Below are 25,954 nucleotides of genomic sequence, written 5' to 3'. Positions count from 1 at the left end.
TTTTTCTTTTTTTTTAATTCGTATTTTAGTCCCTTTTTGTAATTTGTACTTTTTATACTTCGTATTATTTAGCGTGATTGAGCTTACACCTCCGTGCTTTTATTTATGTTTTATGTTTTTGGTGTTTGTTAGCCTCCAATACTGCCTTTTATTTTGTTTTAATTTGTATTTTTGTTTTTTGTTTTTTAATTCTTATTTTTTCTCTTTTTTTTTTATTCGTATTCTTCTAGTTCCAGTGCCCGTGTTCAAGCATAATTCGTGATTCCCCTTAATTTTTCATATTTAGTTTTTTTTTTGAGTTTTATAAAAGAAATAAAATCATCAATTTTATTTTCGAAGAAGAAAAAGAAATCATAGATTAGGTCAATTTAAAAAAATATATATGAAAAATTAAGATAAATGACAAATTTTCTATGTTAAAATTTTTTACGACAACCAAATATGTCAAAAGTTGATGGGACCTTTATGATTTAATTGTTGGTGACAATTCAAATGCTTTTTGTTTTTCATTTATACATTGTCCTTGTCGTTACAAATGGGTAATACATATATTTTTTTAATAAATTCTTGTACTGATATATTTTTTCCATCTTTAAACCATCATTTTTTTGTATTCAATTATTCTTATTTTATATAAGTTTTAATTTCAATTTTGCAACATCTAAAAAAGTTTACAATTTTAATTATCCAAGGTACATTTTTATTATCTTTACATTTTATATATTACTACTTTTACTCTTTGGAGATTAATTTTTAATTTTATTATTATTAATGTTCTTGTAGAGCCAACATCATGAACTTAGCTAATCAGTAATTAACATTATCTCCAACTAAAAGATGATGGGTTTGAATTTCCACTCTCACTTATTGTACTAAAAAAATTAATGCTCGATAGATATTTTATATTAAACTTAGAAAAATTATCAACAATTCTTGCCAATTTCAGGATCCGCTAGCATGTGCATGACACTTGGACATGCCACTAGGAAAAAATAGATTTTGTTGATGAATAAGTTTTTAAAATAAAAATATTACTAATAAAATTAATTAAAATTAATGCTAAATATATCAAATGCTCCTTAATTATCTAGATTTTTCTCAAATTTGTCTTTAATCTTTTGAAATTGTCAATTTGATCAGTAATGTGATAAAAATTCTCAATAAAATTCTTCAATAGAAAGAATATGTTAAATAATATTTCATGCCACTTAAAAAAAAATTCATGTATCAAAGTAGCACCTTTAAATATTAGAGGGTAAAATTAAGAATTATAAAAGATTAAGAACTACATTGAGAATACTTAAAAGATTACCGACCATCAGATATATTTAGTCTTGGACAACCAGATATATTTAGCCTAATTATTATTCTTCAGCTGTCCTTTCCCCTTTTCACAATGTTTCCAAACTTGCTGCCCTTTCCTCTTTTCACAATGTTCCCAAACTTGCTAAAGAATCACAGCGTGAATGACACTCCGAATATTTAGTTAATACATAATTAGTTAGAAATACGAAAAGGAGTATTATAGTAATTATCATTCGTCTCATTTTTAATCCAATTATAGACCGTTCATAATAAACAACATCAAGTTTTCATACATAGTAAAAAACATCATTCATATTCGCATTGATACCATTTTGATTGATTTTCATTCCTATTTTTTATTATTTCAATTCTTGAGGAGTAAAAAGGATCTAACTTAACTTCCATACCATATGATATGAAGCCCAACAACTTCGTAATATAAGTTGACAATTTCGATATTAATCATGAAATGAAAAATCTTATATCCACATGGTTATGTTATGTTTAATTTACAAGTATTGAATGAGCAGCCATACGACAGCAATGAGAACCACAATACCAACCACAGACACAAGCATGCCCATGCAGGAGCAGCTCCCCTTGGTTCGCTTGTTCAACACTGCCAGTCTCTTCTGCACCCTCTGTTCTCAGATCAAACAATAAAAGTAATGGCCAAAAATGGAAACCAAGATTTAACTAAAGAATAACACAACAGTTCGATGTAGAGAAGAGATTGTTGTGTCGCTACTCGATGATAAGTTTATATGTTTTATCATTCAGCCCTTGGCTCTTACTTTCATTTATATCCTTTCTCTTGTCCCATTTAGTCCACCGATGGAGTCATACATGTCCCATTTATTAATCAAATCATGTCTAGCGAAATTCTCATGTGAAGACCTACCGACGTGTTTATCCCTAAACCTTAAACTTTAATTGTAGAGTTGTAAGCTCTGTTAACAGTGTGGCAAATAGTGGTCAGCACCGATCATCCTGCTATGTGATACTCGGTTGAGTTCTATTAAGATAGACGATGTTTCAAAGAAGATGAGTCAGCTTGGAGTTGGACAAGAGCAAACTCCTAATGTGCTTTAGACTGGGATGGATGAATGCCTATTTTATAAGAGGTCAAAGTGGTTTTTTTATTAGATGGGAGCATTTTAAGCAAACGTAGTTTCACATCAACTAGAGGTGAGAAAAAAACCTTGGTATATTTCTTTTTAATAACCGGGAGTCGGCTTTTACTACCCTTGCCTACTGGACTGGCCCTTGAGGGCTAACCTTGGTATATAATTATGAACAATAATTTTGATGGTACAAGGGGTCTATTGGATAACATTTCTAAATAAAGCCTAGTGAGTTTACAAAGCAGACTATCATTTCATTATGAAAATATGGAAAGGCTTATTGTCCAAACATGCTTATTGTCCAAACAAGCGTGGGTCCTCATGAGAAATAATCTCGAGAAAGCTAAGATCGAAATAATCAAGCACAAACAATCACTGAATATTTTCTATAACCGTCGTTTTAATGTGAAGCTCCCAGATCAGTTAATCAATTTTTCTTGTCATTGTTGTAAAAGAGACACCACAGTTAACACAAAGATTACCACATATCCAACTTCAACTAGTGAAGATGAACACAAAATTATCTCCACATCCTAGAGATATCTAAAGCCAACAAGAAAAAGTAAGCGAGAATTTTACCGCTAATCTCGAGTCAGTAACATCTACGTGTTGGTCTAGGTCATCCTGCAGAGTAGAGTACAATTAGATGGAAACTTAATATATCCGATGGAGAATGAACTATAAAAGAATGGATCTAGCAAACAGAAACCATACTATTAGGCGAGTATGAAGATCAAGCTCTTGATTAACTGCAAATGCAATATGTTTTGTACTTGTAATAGTCTCCTCCAGCTTTTCAAGACCTTCATCTTGCTCTGTTTCAGAATCATATCAGAGAAGACCCAAAAGGGATGCAGCTGGGTATATAATAATGGTGAAAAGAGAGAAACTTACCCTTCATGATTTGTCTTTGAAAACCAACAAGTCCTTGATTGTCCAGTCCAACTGTTTTGGTCATCACATCCCCCGATTTCATATCTGGGCCAAGCAAACTGTCGCGGTTAGCAAAGTTTGACATCTTCAATATTGAAGCCATCTGGTTTACTTTTGATCTAATTTCTGCAACCATGTCTTTACGCCGATTTATCTCTTTTTCAAACCTGCATGCCACCAGAAATGATAAACTTGAACTTAGGAACTATAATTAAAATCTGGAAGCAAAAACAATTTTTACTCTACTCTGTTCAATTTCCACCAATTCACCAACTAATTTTAACAAAAACTCACTAATTCCAATGAAATCAAGTCGTGCACAAAATCAAATTTGATCAATTATTACTCTGGATTTTAAACAAACGCAAGTTATATTGATCCATGACAAAACCCGTCGTAAAATGATCTAATGTTGAGGTACGTTCCATAAAAAAAGACATGACATACTGTGGCTGCTTTACAGGAAGCTTCAACAAAAGAGACTGTAAGTGATGTAACTATAAGTAACTACTCTAGTTAGCTTTGAGTTAGTTAGTTAGTTAGATAGTTAAGTTGTTAGTTCTTCCCTTATCCCTAGGATATTTCCTATAAATAGCTGGTCATTTGTAACTTTTCCTACACTTGAATACAATCCTAGTTTTCTCTCAAAATTGCCTACACCAATTTGGTATCAGAGCAACCAACGTCCTTGGGTAATTGTCCATGGCGGGAAGAAAGAATGCTCCGGTAAGTGGAGATTCTTCACTCGGTGACAAAGAAGCGGAACCAACCACCGCTCTCTCTCCACGGTCGTCAACCATTCGCTTTCTGATGGTTGAAGGAGCTGTTGAAAATTTACAGCGGAATGTGGTTGAGATTAAACAAATCTTGAATGTTTTGGTAGACAAGATTGATGGCCTGCCGATACAACAAGAACAACCAAGAAAAAAGAATGGCAAGGAGGTTCAAGAACAGGGGATTGCTGTGGATTGCGACACACAACACCAAGTGCCAAGATTGATGAAAGATCCTCTTTCTCTTAAAGAACCTCAGCCTGCTCTCCGCCAACATTCGCAATTAGGCCACAATCCGAACCAAGAACCCTATCCCAGAACCCTTTCTAACCATCAAGAACTACACTATGCCCTTCCACCATTTCAAGAAAGACAGCAAGAATAGCGTACGCGTCGTCGGTTTGTTCAACGTCCTCGCCGACGACAATTCCTTGAAGATTCATCCAGTGATGAGGAGGATATGCCACTGTGGGATGACCGGCAACAGCAATACAATCCTTATCAACCCCGCGAACCCAGTGAATATAAGATGAAAGTCGATCTTCCTCCGTTTGATGGCAGATTAGACATCGAAGGCTTTCTTGAATGGATCAAGAATGTGATACGAATCCATTTGTGACCAATTACATATATCAAAGGAGCAATTATTACAAGAAAGGCAAGGAAGATTCAAGAGGCTTTCACACTGCACCTTCAAAAGCTTGTTAATGCACAAGAACCAACAAAGAGTTTTGAGCCCGAATTTATTCATAATGTTACTTCAATGAGTCAAGAAGAGAATGGAGCAAAGATGACACGGGAAAAGTTGTCTATTTTGAGAGATGGCACGGAGGACAAAAAAAGTGTGCAGATTCGTGAACAGGTGCCTTTGCAGATTGCACCTCTTTAGAGTTTGTGAAGTCAAAAGTTGTCAAACCATATCCAAATGTGAAGCGCCTCCTACAGCACATAGATAAGACCATTTGAAGCATGACTACGTTTTCTGATCCGCATTTAAGTGTCTAGAATGATGTGCAATCAAGTTTTAATTTGCATGTCTTATTTTCTACAATTTGCATTAAGTAGTATTTTGAAAAACTTTTGGTGTTCTTATGTTGAACGACCATTTGGCCTATTTAAAGGCTTGTAATGCTCTTGTTATGGATAACTTAAGATTAAAACATATTGAAATTCAAGAACTTTTGTTCCTTAACACTTTTGGTGTTGCTTCTTTCAAATCTTGCTTTAGGTTTGATGTTAAACCGATTCATTGGATTAGTCTCGATCAAGCTAATTCTGGAGTGAGTCGTCTTAGGATCTAGGAGTGACCATCGTAGATTCTAAGTCCGATCTAAGAGTGATTCATCTTCTAACCTTACTCTTGGTTGGAATCATTCGGTAAGTTAGTCGTTTTGTGAATGTTTGCAAGGATCCTAGAAGGACCTCTAGCTTTGTAAACACGAGCAACCTTGGCGCTTATCATTTGGTATCAGAGCATTGGTCGACATCCTTGGCCGGTTCTAGAGGTGAAATATCTTTACTTTATTTAATTTTATTTTTCTGTTATTTTCCTTTTTCGAAAGTAGTTTCTTACAAAGTGTAACAAGACATAACTTGTCTTGAAATTCTTGAAATTCTGTATTTTGATCAAAAAAAAAAAAAAAAAAAAAAAAAGAAAAAAAAAAAAAAAAAAAAAGAAAAAAAAAACAGAAGCAAAAGAAGAAAAAAACAGTAGCAAAAAGAAACAAAAACAGTAGCAAAAAGAAAGAAAACCGTAGAAAAAAAAAAAGCATTCGAAGATCCGAGGCACACGAAAGGTTCTTTTCATTATGTTGTGTTTTGTTTAAATTATCAAGTTGTTTATCCTAAGATTGAGTTTCTGTAGTCTTAGTTTGTGAGAGTTGATCATTGAATTAGTTATATCAAGCTTTAAGCAAGATTGCACCAAAATTTAAGCCAACCCTTACATCTTTGACCTAGTACCAAAAGCCTACCCTTGAGTGATAAACACGAGTGTCCTTGAGTGAAATCTTGGTGAGAAGAGTGGTAAGGTCCTTATTATCATTATTATTGTTTCTAACAAAATGGCACAGGATGGAGTACCACAAGTACCGCAAGATCCTAACATGGTGATTCTTCAAGCAATTCAAGGAATGATGGAAATGATGATGGAAGATAGACAAGAAAGGAGAGCGCAACAACAAAGAGAAGAACGAGCCTTACAAGAAGATGATGCGTTTGACCTTGCTGAACAAGAAAGACAAGTTGGAGGAAGAAGAAATGGGAGAGGAAGAGGACGAAATAACTTTGCCAACGTCATGCAACCTAGAAGATTGGAAAGATTAAATGAAAATAGGGATGGCGGAGTTAAACTCAAAATTCCACCATTTAGTGGAACGGCGGACCCCGATGCTTACTTGCGATGGGAAAGGAAGATAGAACGTGTATTTCATTGCTCTACATATAGTGAAAATAAGAAGATGAGACTTGTCATTGCCGAATTCATTAATCATGCTAATGAATGGTATCAACATCTCAAATCCGAGAAAAGAAGGAAAGATGAGGATCAAATAGAAACTTGGGAAAAACTCTAAGAAGCCATGAGAATGAGGTATGCTCCCAAACATTATAAAAATGATTTGAAAACTAAACTGCAAGCTTTGAGGCAGGGAACAAAAAGTGTTGATGAGTATTATCAAGAGATGGTGATTTTAATGGAAAAAGCACACATTCGAGAAGAAGAGGAGAAGAAACCATGTCTAGATTCCTTGGAGGTTTGAATCTGGAAATTGTTCATCATATTGATAGAAATCCACCACCTTACTTGGAAGATATGTATCACCATGCTATCAAAATTGAAGATCAATTGAGGAAAGAAGAGGAGCATTCCAAATGGAATGAATTCATGCAACCAAAAGGGAAGTTTGGTGCTGTCAAAAGAGTGAAGGCCGAGAGCTCCAATGCCAAAAACAATGAAGTTCCAAAGGAGGTAAGGGAGAAGACTAATTCTCTTACATGTTGGAAGTGCAAAGGGTTTGGACACGTGAGCAAAGAATGTGTCAATAAAGAAGTCATGGTGATAAGAAATGGTGTTGTTGATTCAAATGATGCTTGTGAGAAATATGATGCAAAATTTGAGGAAGATTCTAAAGCACATGTTGATGAATTTATTGAACAAGATCGCAAAGATTCTGATTTTGATAAAAGTGAGTTCAAAGAAAAGAGAGAAAGAGAAGAGTTAAGAGAAAGGAATTCAAAGGAGAAAGAAGAGGAAAATAGCAAGATCCAATCCATTTGTCAATATAAGTCAAATCTTATAGCATTGTTGCATAAGGACCCTTACTATCAAGCTCACATATTTTATCCTAGTCTTTCAACCTTTCTAAGATTTTTGCAGGAAGTTCCAACTTTTCAATTCAAGCATGATCGAATACAAGAAACAAAGGAAGCTATAAAGGAGCCAAGAAGAGTTATCCTATCATCTTCTCAGGATCTTGAGATTGTCTTACAAGGTAAGTATAAAATATATCTTGATTTTAAAGATACTAACTTGCTTCCTTATTGTGTAGGTAACCATGGACCTAAGAAACCTAAGGTGAAAGGCATTGTGGAAAACTACTTATCCAAGAATTTGTATAAAGAATTCCATGGTCGAGAAAGCAGAATGTTATGTTGGAGAATGCAAATGCAAAGTACCAAGTGGAGGAAAAATAAATCCGAGCACAATTTCAACAAACCAAGTGATTGGGTTTGGAAGCACTTTTGGAAGGAACGAAGAATTTGTCCAAGTCCAAACATAAGAAGACTAAGAAGGATGATATTACATGAAGACTTCAAGATTGCACTTCAACGAAGTCAAAAAGTGGTGTTAACTCAAAGAAGGCAAACAAGAAAGGGCCATAGAAATTTTCAAGAAGAAAGAAGTGACATGTCCAACGAAGAAAATCATAAATCTTCAAGCTCCAATATACAACTCACAAGGTAAGGAACAAGTTGTTAAGGCTTATCATTGGACTAACTTGATTCGTTTTGATGAAGGAAATGAAAACCTTGATTTGAGGACAAATCCTTTTAAAGAAAGGGGGGATGATACGAATCCATTTGTGACCAATTACATATATCAAAGGAGCAATTATTACAAGAAAGGCAAGGAAGATTCAAGAGGCTTTCACACTGCACCTTCAAAAGCTTGTTAATGCACAAGAACCAACAAAGAGTTTTGAGCCCGAATTTATTCATAATGTTACTTCAATGAGTCAAGAAGAGAATGGAGCAAAGATGGCACGGGAAAAGTTGTCTATTTTGAGAGATGGCAAGGAGGACAAAAAAAGTGTGCAGATTCGTGAACAGGTGCCTTTGCAGATTGCACCTCTTTGGAGTTTGTGAAGTCAAAAGTTGTCAAACCATATCCAAATGTGAAGCGCCTCCTACAGCACATAGATAAGACCATTTGAAGCATGACTACGTTTTCTGATCCGCATTTAAGTATCTAGAATGATGTGCAATCAAGTTTTAATTTGCATGTCTTATTTTCTACAATTTGCATTAAGTAGTATTTTGAAAAACTTTTGGTGTTCTTATGTTGAACGACCATTTGGCCTATTTAAAGGCTTGTAATGCTCTTGTTATGGATAACTTAAGATTAAAACATATTGAAATTCAAGAACTTTTGTTCCTTAACACTTTTGGTGTTGCTTCTTTCAAATCTTGCTTTAGGTTTGATGTTAAACCGATTCATTGGATTAGTCTCGATCAAGCTAATTCTGGAGTGAGTCGTCTTAGGATCTAGGAGTGACCATCGTAGATTCTAAGTCCGATCTAAGAGTGATTCATCTTCTAACCTTACTCTTGGTTGGAATCATTCGGTAAGTTAGTCGTTTTTGTGAATGTTTGCAAGGATCCTAGAAGGACCTCTAGCTTTGTAAACACGAGCAACCTTGGCACTTATCAGAATGTAGAAAGTTTTTTTGAATACATGTCGACTCCGGATCACAAGAAGGTAAAGTTGGTGGCGCTAAAATTGAAAGGAGGGGCTTCCGCTTGGTGGGAACAATTGGACACCAACCGACGGCGTTTTGGGAAGGTGCCTATCCGTGCTTGGGAGAAGATGAAGAAACTTATGCGTGCCAGGTTTTTACCCATCAATTTTGAACAAATCTTATATAATCAATACCAAAATTGTAAACAGGGCACACGATCGATAGCAGACTACACCGAGGAATTCCATAGATTGGGGGCAAGAACCAATCTTGGAGAACCCGATCAATACCAAGTAGCTCGTTTTATTAGTGGTCTTCGGGCGGACATCAAAGAAAAGCTTCAGCTTCAACCAATTGGATACCTTGATGAAGCCATTGCCACTGCCATAACCGTAGAGGAACAACAAGCTCATCGGTTTAGAGTACAATATCAACGAAGAACACTGGGAGACGTTCCAATTGGTTCTTCTAAAAAAGGTACATTCTCCCTCGATAAAACCACCCCCGGTTCTGCCTCCACTTCAAAAGGTAAAGGATCTGAGGATACCCAACCTACTGACCAACCTATCAAGAAGACATCCAATGTTTACAATAGACCTACATTGGGAAAATGTTTTCGCTGTGGACAAGTAGGCCATTTATCCAATGAATGTCCACAACGTAAAATGGTTAACTTTGTGGAAGATGATCAAGATTTGGGTGAATCTTGTGGCCATGACTCCGACGGCAATATTACCTATCTGGAACCCGATGAAGGAGATCAAATTTCTTGTGTGTTGGAAAGAATTTTACTTACCCCTAAGATACAACCTACTCCACAACGACACTCCTTATTCCGTACGCGATGTACTGTCAATGGTAAGGTTTGTACTATTATCATTGACAGTGGCAGTACAGAAAATGTCGTTTCTAGTAAGCTGGTTTCAAGCTTAAACCTCAAAGTTTCCCCCCACCCCACGCCATACAAGATCAGTTGGATCCGAAAGGGTGGTGAGGCCCTGGTTAATACCCTGTGTACTATTCCCTTATCCATTGGGACAAGCTACAAGGATCAAATTACATGTGACGTACTCGATATGGATGTTTGTCACATCCTTTTGGGACGTCCTTGGCAATTTGATACTCAGGCCATCCATAGGGGTCGTGAAAACACATATGAATTTACATGGATGGGGAAAACAGTGGTTCTACTCCCTCTAACCAGCCCTACAAATTCAAAAAATGTGGACAGAGGCAATCTTTTTCACATTTGCAATGCAAAACAACTTCTGTTTCAACAATCTGCTCCTATTTTGAATTTGATAATAAAAAGCTTTGATAGTTCAGATACTATTACTACTTCTCCCATACCACCGGAGGTTGATCAAATCTTATCCACCTTTCCTGACCTCCTTAATCCACCAGAGTCTTTACCTCCATTGCGGGATATCCAACATCACATTAGTCCCCAAAATAGTGATCTTCCTCCGAATGGCAGAGGCATGACGCTGGGCTTCTGGTCCAGTTGCAGGAAGGGAGCTCCTTTCAGAAATCATGCCATTGATATCATCGCCAAGCTTAGAGGCTTCATTATATTCCTTTATCCATAAATCAGAAGATGCCATCACCGGCCTGACAAGTAGAGATAGATCAATGGCAATAAATTGGACTCTGATCCTCATTAGAGTCGGAAATATTATATTCCTACAATCAATATTCAATGTATAAACTATGATCTTTATGAAATCAAGCAACTAAGAGCCTGTTTGATAACGTTTCCGTTTCATGTTTCTCGTTTTCAATTTTATTAAGAGACCTAAACATTTAGCAGCTATTTATGTCTCCGGTTTCTCAATTTCTTTTAAAAACATTCTCAAAATTGTATAGAAATTTTGGAAACAAAAACAAGTTTCATGATTCTTCCTCATTTCCAATTTACTCTAAAGCATAAATAAAAATATTGTTTTATCGATTCTTGAATCCATGGATATAAGAAACAAGAAACGATAATGTTACCCAACGGGCATAAAAGCTTTGTAATGAGAAGTTAGAAGTTACCAATGACCTAATCAAATATTGCAATGAATAGTAACAATCTATCTCAAATTGATATCACGAAACCAGAAGAACAATTTTACTTCCCTCGTTCATTTTACCAGAAGAAACAAAACCAAAAACAATGAAGCAAACTAAATAACGGTCTGCCGGAAAAATCTAATCCGATATATCGGAAATACAAGGGTGCGTAAATCGGATAAGCAACCGCAAGAGGTTCCACAATCCAATTCAATATGGGGCAGTTTCCAGAAATTGATGTGGAAAAATGAAGAAGACGGAGGCTTAAAAAGAAAATCCAGAGAAGTTGGAACCCAGCCCGGAACAATTAAACATCGTAGACGAAGCAGAATTAAAGGTGAAAGGAAGTGAAAATCTGAAGAACTGGAAATTCACCTGCTGGAGAATACGAATTGTGGTCCAATATGAGTTGAATCGGATCAACGTCGTATTGACCGCGGCGCCGTCGACGTTCTCGACAAGATTCTTCGCAACACTATGAATGGGGAACATCCACAAAACTACGTCGTTTTCGCTTTCTCATTCTCATTCCGCTGTCTTGTTTTCGTGGATTATGGATTGGCTTGGCAGTTGGCGTGGCACAGAGTTCCTTAATCTTAATCCTTCCTTTTGATTTTTTTCTTTTAAATTTTTTTTTTCATTTTAGATAATATTTTAAAAATATTTATATATTGATTAATAACAAAATAGTTTTAATATATCATCTCGACTTGGACGGCAATGGTTTAGTGGTACTGGTACCGCCGTCCGGTCATTTTATTTTATCTAAAAAGTTGCGTACAAAATTGGTAAATAAATAATATTTTGAAGATCTGTCTATTAACTTATTAGTACATGTCGATCCATGAATCTCATTTAGAGGAATTACCCTCCAAACAAAGAAGAACAGCAATATTTAATGAAAATTGATACTATAAGGCTAAAAAAGAAAACAAACAAGATTTAAAAAGAAAAAAGGGGTGCAACAGGCCAAGGAAAATGTAAAAGAGAGAGTTGAGAAAAACCAGGTATAATCAAATTTATAAGGGTATGTGTTAAAATGTTCAACAATTAGTATAAGGCTGTTTGAAAGCTTTGATAACCAAATGTTTTCATTGCACAGCTTGGTGGGGATGGATGGGGAGTGTCAGAAATGAGCCATTTACCCCAATATAATTAGATTAGATAACCATACATCATTGGCCTTTCCTCTGGAAGGAACTAAAGAAAAAATTGAATGTAATGCAAAATAGTACACTTCAATTTTTCCTACTCCATCTCTTCTTTCTTTCTTTCTTATTTTTCTTCCGATGCTGCACGGTGGGCAGGCTGAGGATGATTTGAAACCGCCACAATATAGACAAACAATCAGAATCTGAAGTCGGGATCGACATCCATTGCCCACGCAAACTTCGCCAGAAGAGACTTGTTGAATATCTGTGGAGGCAGTCAGCACAATAAAGAGTGGAAAATTGATGAAAAAGAATATATACACAGCAAAAGAATGGGACTCAAACTGTCAAACCGCGACCATCAAAGGCTTGTTTGCTCACCTTTTCAATAGGGACTTCGTGACGCTTGCACCATGCGACTGTGATTCGAGGATCGAGGTAATTGATTTTTGACGTGCCCAACGCAACGGTTTTCAAATCCTCTTTAGTCTTCATATCTCGCTCTATCTTCTCAATCTTTGCATTTGTTTGGGATATCTTCTTCTCTAACCTGTGCCACGAGAACACAAAAGCATAAAAACTACTAACGAAGATGTCAATGGAGGGTGGGGTTTAAAGTAAATCAAGCAGTTTACGCTTCAGGGGACAAGTTTCTCTTTTGCTTTCCGTCAGCATCTTTTAAAGGGGGCTTCCCTTTCTTTGCTCTATCTAAATCGATTTTCAGCTCTTTCAGAAGGTCCTGCAGAACAAATGATGGATCAGCTAAATGCACTAGTGTCCAACTACAGAAAGTGTACTAGCACTGCAGTATTATTTTCAATTGCTATTATGAGTACTACACAGAGAACTCAAAATTGGAGAACATGATATACTAAATGACATTTTGATTCCCGTAGAGCAGCTAACCAAGGTCAACCACGAGTAAATAATATGGTTATTACCCTAAGCTCAGATATCTTCTCATTCAATCTCGACATCTGTGCCCCATGAGATTTCGAAACAGTCCGCTGATGATTACAAATGATTGCAACCTGTAGTTGGCAGCGAAGATGATCAGTCAATGGCATGAAATTAGTCTACCAAAACCCACAAAAAGAGGAACTGAATTTACCTCCTTGTTTGCGTGCTGGTAAGTGACAATCTTCTCTGAAACATCTCCATCTTTAGTTCCTCTATTCAACTATCATGGATCACGCCAGAAATAATCTAATTAATAATCTAATCACATATAAGTAGAGAGAAGGAAAACCACATAAGTAAACGAGTCATCTTAGAAAAGGAGCATAATGATTCACGTCAACTTAGCCTAAACCAACGACATCGAAAGCCCTATCTGGAGTGTGTTCACATTAAGGAAAATATTTTTCATTGTCACTCTTCATTCAGATTCTGAAGAACCATCAAATAAATAGTTTATGGAAGCTAGATAAGAAAAATGATTTTCCACCGACGGCTGAACTGAAGTATAAACGTTGAAACATATGATACCCAAACTTGATATATGACGCTATTCCTATCCCAAAAAATTCTATAGTTACTCGTCTCTTCCCAAATGCATGAATGCCCCACGGATGTTCACCACTGCAATAGTCTTGAGAACTTTAAGAGGCATTTGGTATGCTGTTGTCAGAATAGGAAGCTTGAGAATAAGAGAGAAATTTTAATTTGCACTAGGATTGAGCCTGAAAATGGGAAACCTGGGAATAAGATTTGAGCAAATGAGATTCCTATATTTGGATTGAAAAGCATGGGATTGTGGAACCAAATTCTGTAGACCCATGCCTAAATATCGAACATCTTAAGAGTTATTCTCAAAAGAATAACTGTATTTACTGCCGTAGATTACAACAAATTTTGAACTCACAGTCAGTTCCAGGTACATTTAAAACCAACAAATTATGGGAAGAATAAAAAACTGATTCTCCAAATATATTTTACCATGTCATCAAGTGTGATAGAAGCATTATATGTACGAAATACTTTCGCTGTGAGACCAGGCATGAGATTCTTCAGGTGAGCATTCAATTTATTCGTATCCAGCTTGTCAAAAAGATCATCACTTCCATTTTTTCCTAAAGCAAGTAAAATACACTACAGCCTCAGTCATGGCATAATGCATTGTCGAATGAAAAAATAAAAAATAAAAAAGGAACCGAACAAACAGACAAGCTCACCAGTTTGAAATTGCATAATTGCTTTAAAAACAGGGAGCTCGACCTCAACAGTGTTTTCATATTTGATTGAATCTTTACCGAGGAAGTTGAACTGAATTTAACAAGTCAACCGGTCATCTCTTGAGGGCACTATAAACAAGGTACCTCTCAACTCTCAAGCTCCTATTTCAATAAGCTGAAAGATACTTACCTCCAGAAGATTTGGAGGCGTCGCTTTTACATTCTCTACTTTCAGTGTACAGCAGCCAACTGTATCAGCTTCATCATCATCCTGCAGTAGGGATCAACTACTTTATAACTCTTCCAGATCAAAACGTTTGAATACCATAAACGTAGCATGCATGGGAAACATAAATAGGCTTGATAACATTACTTTCTCATTTCCAGCCCTAAGCGCCAGTTTATCAATGAGATAAGTAGCAACTGCAATTTGTCTTCGTGTAGAGTCTTTGCTTGTAAAATCCTTCGTATATGCACTCCTTATGTCTTTTATGTAGTCCTACACAAAAGATCAAGGTTTCAACAGACGATGATGATTCCCTACTACTAAATCTTCAACAAAAAACTACAAATTTATAATGGAATAGCACACCTTGAGCACTCTTGCTTTCTCGTATTTCTCCTTGTCACTCTGGCCTTTTAATGAACTACTAGCAGCCAGAAACACATACTTGAACTCTTTTGGATTTATTGGATCGTTCCAGAAAGCCAACCACGTAACAGTATTGTCATGCCTCACTTCCTTCCACCTGCCAAAGAACCCAATATTGAATGAAAAAAATAAAAATGATAAAACCAAGAATTCTTAAACAGTTTAGGCATGTGTCTCATAAATTTCTAGAAGACCCTAACTCCACAGTCCACAATAAGATGACCTCAATTTATTTCAGGTGGTGTAAAGAACAACCAAACCTTTCACCAGGTATAGGACATTCGGGGATCGGAGCATCTTTTCCAATATTAATTGTGATGTCACTTGGGCGAATGCGTTTTTTCAGCTTTCCCATCTGTAAAGACAACCAGGCTTTAACAGACGAATCAAGAAACAATATCCAGATAAGGGTGAATTATGAACAACCAAATATCAAAACATCTACTCATACTCCCACGGAGTACCTTGAAAAATTAACTGAGTTGTGTTATAAATGCTAGAAAATATGAAACAGCTTTCTGAATTCTAAACACGGTACCTTTGGATGTTCTCCACGGCCTCGGAACAATCCAGGCGGTTCAACTCTAAAGTTCCCAACCTGGGATCCATATTAAGAATAAAAAATGCGTGTAAATGCTCTATTGAAATGATTTAATGGGTAAAGTCGTAGATAAAGACACAAAATAGATGGGTATGATGAACTTTGAGAAGTGCATAATATCAACTATGACATGAATTTAGTAATTTAGTATGAAGCAGACATATGCGTACAATTATCTTAACATATGACAACCTGCATTGTAGTTAATCAAGCATTTCAACTTTCTAGACAGTAGAACTGGGCGAAGTTTCTCATTTGCTTTCTAGAGTACAGTTGACAACATAACAGAATTCCTCTCACTTCAAAACCAAGTACTTGAAATCAAAATTTTGTCCTCTAGTGTGTACAATTGCGTGGCTGCATGGTTGGTTTCAATACTCCAATAACTAAAAGAAGTCAAGTGAAATTAACCCCAAAAAAATAAAAATTAATTATAGGCCCTCGGTTGGGGCCAATTTCCAATTAGTGTTTATTGTAAAATGCAACAAGTCTATCACAGAATCATTAAACCGAGCAACATTAGTTCAGTGCTCTAAGGTTGAGTACATTGTAAAAGATCAATGATGGAAGGTTGTTAAAGTGAAAAAGAATATCCTCAAGATTAGCTTCCTCAAAAAATCAAGCAGAAAAAGGTAAATGAGAATAACCTTCTCCTTAACCCCATCAAGAATAGCCCACATGTACTTTTCCTCCTGTTTCAGTTTCTCCTCCTTCAAAGCTTTCTTCTCCTGGACAAACAAATTACAGAAATGTGAAACCAAAATTAATAAAACTGAATGCATGAAAAAGGCACAAAACTCATAGTTAACTTAAATAGTTCATACTAAATTGCAGATCGATCAATTAGTGATGACAATTTTTACAATATGCATCAAGTTCATTCTTAATTAGAAAAGAAACAAATTAATTTGAATTATGAAAACATATTACATATCGGATAGAAGTAAAGACAAGACTATTATGGTTTGACATTAAATGGCAGCCCAAAACGGTACGGAATAATAAATAGAGTAATGGATTAACATGTCACAAAAACCTACAAATTGAAATTAAAGGAAAATCACAAGCAAAATATATTAAAATATAAAACAAAGGATGGATTTCCAAAAACCCAAAAAATAGACCAGACACAAAAAAAATCGTAAATTTGGAAACGAGACCAGTCATTCTGTTTAATTGGAAACATCCACCTTCTTAGGTTTTGCTAATTAAAATGTAAATGGAAACTTAAGAGACACAAGGTTTGCATCAAAATAGTAGATGATGACAAGGTATATAACAATCAGGAAGATTGAAACATCATGAACTTACTTCTGCAGTCATCTGTTTTTTCTTGTCCTTTTCTTTCTGATACCAGTCATATATTGGGGTAAAATCACAATCATCCAAATTCTGAATTACATGATTTCTCCCAAGTACTTTGCGCCAGTCATTCCAGAAATTTTCTTTAAATTTAGGTTTTAGCATATAATCTGTATCCTTCATCACAGCAAACATGGTTGCAACCTGATAACAAAAAAAAAAATCACATCCCAAATAATTAACCTCAATTCATTGGTAAACATGAACTATACATTAGATAAATAACACACAAAGATAGAAAATCAAATATTACAGAGAAAGAGTGAAACATGTTTGTGTGTGCAACACGTGAGGTGGGGCATACCTCCTCTTGTTCAGGAGTCAAATCAATAGGCTTCCCTTTGTAGAGCATCTTCACCCCATGAGTCTGGTATGGAGGTGGGAAAATGACACCATTGTGAACCAAGGTAGTCCATTTTTTCTGTCCATCACCAGCGCTAGGCAGCAACTTAGTTGACTTAACATACTTGGATTTCTTAACTTGTTTTTTTGATTTCTTGAATGTTTTCTTGATTGAAGAAGAAGCAACTTTTGTTACTGTTTGCTTAGAACTTGATGACTTATTTACTGATGTAGATGACTTCTTTATTCTTTGTGAAATAGGAATATCATCGTCGTCGTCATCTGCTTCTTGTTTTGCTTTCAATGATACTTGCTTAGTACTAAGCGGAGTAGATAAGTCAGAAAGCTTTGGCTTTTTTGTTGAAGATTGAGAAGAGGGATGGGAATCTGCATTAGCAAGAGGTCTCTTGCTGGAAACAGTAGCAGGCTTTTGCAGCTTATCCCTTGAGGTCGAACCATTCTGATGAACTTTTGAAGCCAGTGGTTTCTTTTCATCAAAACCATGTTGTTTACCACCAGATACCCCTGAAGCAGACTTGATTTGAAATCTCGATGCCAAATTAATTTCATCATCTGAATCTGCTGGTGGTTTTTTTACTTTATTCTTTGACATTGTTGGTACAAGCCCTTTACTGGGCTGGCTGGAGTTCCCTTTCAATCTAAAACTCAATGGTTTATCATCTTCAGAATCACTATTTTCTTGAGTAGGACGTACAGAATCATTTTCCTCTTTCACGGCAGCATTTATTGAATGTTTTGGCCTATCCATTGAATCTGAAACTTTTAAAGTTGTGTCTGGTGATTTAACAGATGGTTCCTGGATAGAGGAATTTGATGCCTTCTGACTTGCTACTACAGATTTCACAGGCGATGTCTTCGGCAACGAAGTCATCCTTTTTTGAGCATTAGAGCTTTGACCATTGGCTGAACATAAATCAGAGGTCTGCCTCGCAGATAACTTATTCAACCGCTGAGGTTGTGCATGCTTAACTGCCGAATCTAACTGATTTTGCCTAGATGTGCTAGTCCTCTTGAAAACTATTGGAAGGTCGTCCTCATCATCATCATCATCAAACACTGTTGCTTTACCAAAAGTCTCAACGGCCATTTTGCAGCTATTTACAGAGAGCCAGGAATTGTTTTACATCAGTCTCTGGGGAGGTGAAGAAAACAGATGAGTTTCTCCAACAATAGCCTTTCCATGAACACACGATTCCAAACCAAACACCTCCACACAAACTCAATAACATTTAACCTAGCTATTACACTTAAGATGTTCGTTCGCAATACAACATTCATTACAGGGCAAAAAGAAAGAAAACACTTGGGGTTCAGAAATGTAACCAAAGGGTGTTTATTACAAGAACTATTTCATGTTATACGAAGGAAGTTAGACCTAGAAAATTCGAGAATCAAATGAGCAGAGAATTGGAGTGCAGAAATTGAATTGAAAAGCAACTAAATCAGTTGAGAAAAGTCAGAAATCATGTGGCTAGGTTTGGAGAGGAAGAGAGAATGGAGTTAGAACCTTGATTGAGCTGAAGCAGAGTGGGATTGGGGAAATCTGAAGCTTGAGAGCAAGAGAGAGTACCTGAACCAGAGGTGAAGAGGGTGGCCGGGGTCAGCTTTGGAGTGCCTCCTCAGTCCCGTCGAGTTACGCAATCCGGTCGGGCACGGCGGCGGGCACGGCGGAAACCTAATGTTTGTTGTCGTGAATCAGAAAAGGAGAGGGAATTGGTTTTTCCCCGTCGTGGGTTGTGCAGAAAAAAGAAACAAAAGAGGGCCTTCGGCTTCCACCCAACAGATTTGTGGTTCTTTTTATGCACTTGATCATTTTAAGACACACCCTCCTCCCCCTTTCCCTTTGCTTTTCTTTTATGTTCAAAACGCAGTTTTTCCTCTAATCACAATATCTATAATCTAGGTTAAAACTTCAACTACTTTTTAATCCCTATTTACTTTTTTTTTAATTTCCCCTAAATTATCTGTTATCGTCTCTAATATTTTAATGTTTTTTTATTATATTATTTTTATTGGTGAATCTTAAATTCATAGGTTTATATTGCATGATGTTTAGTGAATTCACACTAGAGGGTGAGTTATGTCACTAAGGGAGAAAATTTTCTAATTTTATCTTAGGAGTTGTCAAAATTTCAACTTTTTTCTCTTTCTAAATAATCTAATTTCTCCACTAAATTTATGCCAGGTAAGTTTATCATCCACCAATTTTAACATTCACCGATACAAAAAAATATATATTTGATTGAAAATGTTTAGAAGGTAAGGGATTGAATTGAAATTTTTTAAACAATAAGAACTGACTTGAAAAAACACTCAGGTATGAGGGACTAAAACATATATTTAGTTAAAAAAAGGTTTTCTATTGTCTTTTAAGCTTTAAGTACAGATAATGAGATGAGAAGTAACAAAAATCGAAACCAACATGAGTATACCTTGATGGATAATGCACTAATTACTTTTTTGAGGTTGGAAGTTTATTATACTAAGAAAATAGTAACATAAAATCCAACATATTATTTGTTGATATGATAAATGAAATAAATGATGTAACATTAACATAGAGGTCAAACAAATCAATTTGTCTAAAAACATGAGTTTTAGTCCATTTTAAAACATTACTTTCAGTATTAAAAAGATATTATTTTCATTGAAAAGTAGAAAAAGACTTAAATAACTTGTAACGTTGTTTATTATTATTATTATTATTATTATTATTTTGTTATTTTCACTCATGATAGGGATTTTTTTTTAGTACAATATGTGGGGAATTGAATTCACAATCTTTTAGTTAGAGATACATGTTAATTACCACTAAGCTATGCTCGTTTTGACCATGATAGGGATTTATGATATGTTTTAACTCGAGCATATAGATGACAACTAAGTTTTTAAAAGCATAGAGAATAAATTGAAATTAAAGTTGGAGCATAGAGATTAAAAATATAATTTAACCTAAACGTTGTTTAATTAAATATGTAGAACGGCTAAAATATCATCTGTTAGTATAGTTATTTAAAATTTAAAAAATATATGGAGAAAGGGATTCCAACCTTTAACATTTTACTTAAGGTTGCTATAAAAAAAACATTTTAATTAAGGTTATTATCATTTAGTAAAATAGACACTATCTTTAAATTTCATCAATAATGGTTTTAAATTTTCAATTTTACTATTAAGATATTACCTCATTCAATTTGTAATCCAATTTTTTTTTATATCAAAAAATGAAGAATTCAATTGAAAGTGAAAACAAACACCTTATTTTCACTTTTGGTTACAAATTGAAAATTTTTTAATTTGAATTCATAATTTGAACGTAATGAATTTATGAATACATAGTCTCTGTTTACTTAAAAGGGAATGAGAATCAAATTTTTCATTCTCTCACAGTGTTTACTAAATTTTAGAAATGGAATCAACTGTAACTCAGCTCAAATTTTGTAATCACCCCTAGCAAGAGGGTGTTGGATTTAAAGGTGTGAAGGAAAATGTAATTTAAAGAAACTTATTTACATATGCATTGTGAATATGTTTGTGGTTTTGTTTCTTTTAATATTAAATTTGGAGTTATTTATTTAAATGAAAAAGTTGTTTCTTTATTTTGTTAATTTGTAACTTTATATATGTTAAAGTTACATATGTAATATATGCAAAAAGATTACATATGTGTTTAATTTTGTATATTAGGTTACATGTTTGGACAACTATATATAGTTGTGGGTTTGTTCATTTTGAGATATCTAAGCATACCTCAATTGAGTATTCTCCTCCTCTCACAAGAATTCTCTCTTCTTTTTGAGTTCTTGTTCTTGTTTTTGTTTGTGTTAAGAGTAAGTGTCTAAGAGTTCTGCCATATCCGAGTAGTTCGAGGTTGCTGTTCTACCGGAGTTAGTCGTTGTATCCTGCTGAGACGATCGCTGTAGTTTGCTAGCAACTTGTGTAGAGCGAATAATTGTCTTCAGGTCAGCACTATTGAAGCGTGCCTCGATTAATTTAATCAAGTTTGTGGTGTTCATCAAGTTGTCTGAATGTGTATTGTTGTAGCCAATTACGTTGTAATCTGTTTACCAGTGTTATTCAGTTTACATATGCATCGTATATTTATCCAACATTCTGAAGACAATTAGCATGGCTGCAAACACTTCCACCAATGGTCCTACGATGATGGGATCAACCATTGTCAAATCACATGCTAAAAAATCAGAGAAGTTCAAGGGAGAAAACTTCAAAAGATGACAACAGAAGATGAGCTTCTACCTTACCACCCTAAATCTTGCTCACATCCTAAAGGAGGTATGTCAAACTATTCCCCTAGAAGCAATCACTCTTGAAACTGAAGCTGCCAAGCAAGCATGGTTGCATTCAGACTTCCTTTGTCGCAATTACATTATGAGTTGCCTAGATGACACCTTGTATAATATCTACTGCAATGTCTTTGATACTTCAAGGCCGTTGTGGGAGGCATTAGATAATAAGTATAAGTTGGAAGATGCTGGTACTAAGAAATTCCTTCTTGGAAAATTCTTAGATTATAAAATGGTTGATACCAAAATTGGTAGTCAACCGAAGAATTGCAAATTATCATTAGTGATTTGCAAAGTGAAGGATTGGTCATTAATGAACCATTCCAAGTTGCTACTGTGATTGAGAAATTGCCTCCTACTTGGAGATAAATTCAAATGTTATCTCAAACACAAGCGAAAGGAGTTGTCCATGGAGAATCTTACTTTGAAACTCCGCATTGAAAAGGACAACAGAAAGGGAGACAAAAAGCCACTAAAGTTGAAGATAATGCACATATTGCTGAAGCTTTAAGGCGTCATCCCAAGAAGAATCAATCCAAGACAAAGAATGTGAATCTTGAGCCAATGAATGACGCTAACAAGCGCATTTGTGTAATCTGCTAGGTTTGTGGCAGAAGTGGCCATAAAGCTGCAAACTGTAGACACAAGAAGGGACAAAGCTCCAACAACCAGGCCAACACTATGGAAGATGACGATTTAATTGTTGTCATCTCTAAGGTAAATATGACCTCTGACACTAAAGGCTGGTGGATTGATACTGGTGCTATTAGGCACGTTTGTGGGGACAAATCGCTGTTCACCACTTATGAGAAGCTAGATGATAGTGATAAACTGTACATGGTAAACGCTTCAATAGCCTCAGTGGAAGGTAGAGGAAAAGTCCTGTTGAAATGGACTTCTGGAAAGATACTTACCCTCACTGATATGTGGCATGTGCCAGAGATTCAAAAGAATCTTGTGTCAGGAACTCTACTTAACAAAAATGGGTTCAAACTTGTATTTGAGTAAGATAAGTTTATTCTGACTAGGGGGTATGTATGTGGGGAAATTGCTATTTGAATGATGATATGTTTAAATTGAATGTACTGGCACAAGTGCCCAATAATAATAATAAAAATAACAACTCTTCTGCTTATATTGTTGAGTTGTGTGATGTATGACATTCTAGATTAGGGCATGTCAATTATCATTCTTTACCAAAGAATGGTAAGTTTAGGACTATTGCCTAACTTTAACATTGAAAATAGACACAAATGTGAAGTTTGTGTTGAATCAAAGTTTTCTAGAAAGTCATTTCCATCTGTGGAAAGAAGTAATGAGTTACTTGATTTAATTCACCGTGATGTATGTGACTTGAAAAGTATTCCCACGAGGGGTGGTAAGAGATACTTTGTCACATTCATTGATTATTGTAGTAAACATTGCTATGTATATTTATTACATAGTAAAGATGAGACTTTAGATGTTTTCAAAACATATAAGACAGAAGTTGAAAATCAACTTGAGAGGAAAATAAAAGTGCTTAGATTAGATAGAGTTGGTGAATATGAATCATCATCACTTTCTGAATTTTGTGAAGTTATGGTATAATCAAGCAAACTACGGCACCTTAAACACCACAACAAAATGGTGTAGCAGGAAGAAAGAATCGAACTTTGAAAGACATGGTCAATTCCGTGTTAAATAGTTCAGGTTTACCCCATAATTTGTTTTGGGGGGGGGGGGGGGGGGGGCTTTGCTTACAACAAATTTTTTTATCTTGAACGAAATTCCACATAAAAAGACTAATAAGTCACTTTATGAAGTGTGGAAAAAGAAGTTACCCTCATATAAAATACTAAAAGTGTGGGGGTGTTTGGCAAAGGTACAAGTTCCTTTACCAAAAAAGACAAAACTTGGACTTAACACAATTGATTGTGTCTTTATAGGCTATGCTATACATAGTGCTGCTTATAGATTGTAACGCCCCGCGTTCTCTGACTCGTCTTTTTAGAGATAAATAGTGTCTTTGGATTTTTTCCCTAAGCTGATAACCTTAATTCTTGGATTTTATAATTTTGAAATTCTAATTTTTGGCTAAAGTAGAATTAAGTTTAATTTCATTGGATTGAGATAATTTAAGTTCTCGACCTGTGTAGGAGATTTTTAGTTAAATCTTAAATTCAGGGGTTTTAGGATTTTTCTTCATAAATTCTACCTTCCTTTGAATTATTACACTTGGGTTTTAGAGTTTCAGTTAACTATTTTATTTTGGATTGTTGTGGGTTTTATTTGATTTCTAAAGTGTAATTTTGGGGCTTATGGTTTGGACCATTGTGGTTTTAGTTGGGCCTCCTTTAAGAAGAAGAAATTCAAACAAAAAAAAATAAAAAAAAAATAAAAAGAAAAAAGAAAAAAAGAAACCCTAACAACATCTTGTTCTCTTTTTCCCTTGCTAGCCCCCCTCCCCCTCGATTTCTTCTTCCTCTTCTTCCCCACACCAGCCGCCGGATGATTACGCTTGTTTACATGCGTAAAAAGAAGGTTTTAGATGCTGTTTTTACTATGTTTTAGTTTTGTTTCGGACTTTTCTCGGTCATTTGAGTTCCAATTCATGCAAAATTCATATATGATGATTTGTGGTTGGCTTATATTATATTTATGACATTTTAGAACCATTTGGGAGTGGAAATTAATCAAAAGAAGCAAAAAGACGGAAAAGTACCTCAGGAGGCGCCAGACGCCTAGGCTGCTGCCGAAAATGTGGTTTTCTTCCAACTTTGCCCTTAATGAAACGCGTCTTCCAATGCGTTTTGGTGGTTCCAACCGATGCATACGTGTAGAAGAAGTGTTCCACTATCAGTTTGAGCACGATTTAGACAGTCAAAAGAGTTGGAAATGGGTGATTCACCCTCGTTTTAGGACCTACCTAACCAATTCTGCACAGCTATAAATTCCAGCAGCTTCTCCACCAAATTCATCAAGCCTTGCTTCCTTCTCTTGATCATTTTTAGTGTTTCTTTGTTGCTTTCTAAGTACTTTTGAGTTGCTTTCATTAGTTGCTTTTGGTTTTTAAATCCCGAGCACTTTACATTCCTTTATTGAGCTTTGTTTTGTTTCCATTTGTACTTAGTTATTTCTACTTATTCAAATATATAAAAATCCAGCACTTTGCTTATCTTCCCTTTTCCTTTACTTTATTTTTAGTTAAGAGAGTTGTGTTTTTGGAGGAAAGAGCGACACTCCCCCTTGCTTGAAAGAGAAGGGCGAAGCTCTCAATCCCGATAAAAACTCTCTGTTAGTTAACTTTTGTTTTTCACACATGCATTCCACATTCAACCATTTTACTTGCTGTATTTTCTTCAATATGTCTTTCTAAATTCCCGTCTCTAGCCCGGTTATGGATAGTTAGCTTTTTATTTCTAAAAAGGTAAAAAGGGTTGCTAAGAAGTAGTGTTTTTGCTTTCCATTCATTGCTCAACATGTTTTCCCAAAAAGTTAGGATTTAGAGAAGGCCACTGTAAGTCTTAACAAGTCAATACTGAAAAGGTTGCTTATTTGCATTGTTGAGTGGTTAAACCGAGGAGAGGAGCGCCTTAGACATAAGGGTTCCGCTTAAGTAGCCTAGACATAGGACCTTAACCCGAGGTTGCGACTATTTCCATCCTAAAACTAAGATATCTGTCATAATAGACATATTAGGGAATGTCTTAGGAATTTGAACTTGCTTAGACATAAGTCAAGTGAAAAGCGTAGTCGTTGGTTCCTAAAGTAAAATGCATATCGTCCTTAGCATATCCTTGATTCTTTGTTGGCTAACTTGAAGTAATTCGGGCTAGGTTTTACCATTATAAGTCTAAATCCCAAATCCAAAACCATTATTTGTGACCACTTCCTATTTTACAAGAATCACTCATTTCAACATTCACTATTCATTAAAACTTTAGAGTTTGGAAATTATTTAGAAGTCCTTGAGGATCGATACTTGGATACTCCATCCATTTTATATTACTCTGACAGGTGTGCGCTTGCATCTATAGAATTGTTACCACGCTTAGTGCTTGCGTTCAGCATAACGCCAGTCACCGGACCCTTTCTTCTCCGGCGAAGCAGAACGCCGGTGGCGGCTGACATCGAGCAGCGGCCCTCCGTGCAGCTCTCCGGTGAGCGACAGCGACGCAAACGAACTCCACCGGCGTTCCTCGAACCTACAGCGACGA

At 35.6% G+C, this 25,954-nt stretch overlaps 2 protein-coding genes across 3 annotated transcripts; both read right to left on the bottom strand.

Moving 5' to 3' along the window:
- Positions 1–1,739: 1,739 nt before the first annotated feature.
- LOC111023901 (syntaxin-51) lies at positions 1,740–11,734 on the bottom strand. The gene is made up of 6 exons (XM_022301402.2): positions 11,524–11,734; positions 10,507–10,704; positions 3,324–3,529; positions 3,144–3,244; positions 3,009–3,053; positions 1,740–1,946 (listed from the first exon to the last, which is right to left on the bottom strand). The coding sequence occupies exons 2-6, from the start codon at positions 10,695–10,697 to the stop codon at positions 1,815–1,817; spliced, it is 675 nt and encodes a 224-aa protein (XP_022157094.1). The 5' UTR covers positions 10,698–10,704; positions 11,524–11,734; the 3' UTR covers positions 1,740–1,814.
- A 407-nt stretch (positions 11,735–12,141) lies between these two features.
- Positions 12,142–19,296, bottom strand: LOC111023898 (DNA topoisomerase 1 beta). 2 transcript variants are annotated; one of them, XM_088118831.1, is made up of 16 exons: positions 19,022–19,296; positions 17,393–18,583; positions 17,038–17,232; positions 16,374–16,454; positions 15,664–15,723; positions 15,386–15,480; positions 15,066–15,222; positions 14,847–14,972; positions 14,664–14,744; positions 14,474–14,564; positions 14,238–14,371; positions 13,411–13,479; positions 13,242–13,330; positions 12,935–13,042; positions 12,681–12,849; positions 12,142–12,564 (listed from the first exon to the last, which is right to left on the bottom strand). In XM_088118831.1, exons 2-16 carry the CDS (start codon positions 18,536–18,538, stop codon positions 12,496–12,498), a joined length of 2,670 nt encoding a protein of 889 aa, XP_087974957.1. In that variant the 5' UTR covers positions 18,539–18,583; positions 19,022–19,296; the 3' UTR covers positions 12,142–12,495. The 2 variants fall into 2 exon arrangements, with proteins under 2 accessions (XP_087974957.1, XP_022157086.1); XM_022301394.2 differs by having other exon boundaries at positions 12,935–13,038; positions 13,241–13,330; positions 19,022–19,295.
- Between the last annotated feature and the right edge of the window lie 6,658 nt (positions 19,297–25,954).

The sequence above is a fragment of the Momordica charantia genome, assembly GCF_013281855.1.
Source record: "Momordica charantia cultivar OHB3-1 chromosome 10 unlocalized genomic scaffold, Mcharantia_2.0 BLBB01000010.1, whole genome shotgun sequence".
Taxonomy (NCBI): Eukaryota; Viridiplantae; Streptophyta; class Magnoliopsida; order Cucurbitales; family Cucurbitaceae; genus Momordica; species Momordica charantia.
The sequence above is the reverse complement of the archived record's forward strand: the minus strand, read 5'-3'. Positions and strand labels throughout refer to the sequence as shown.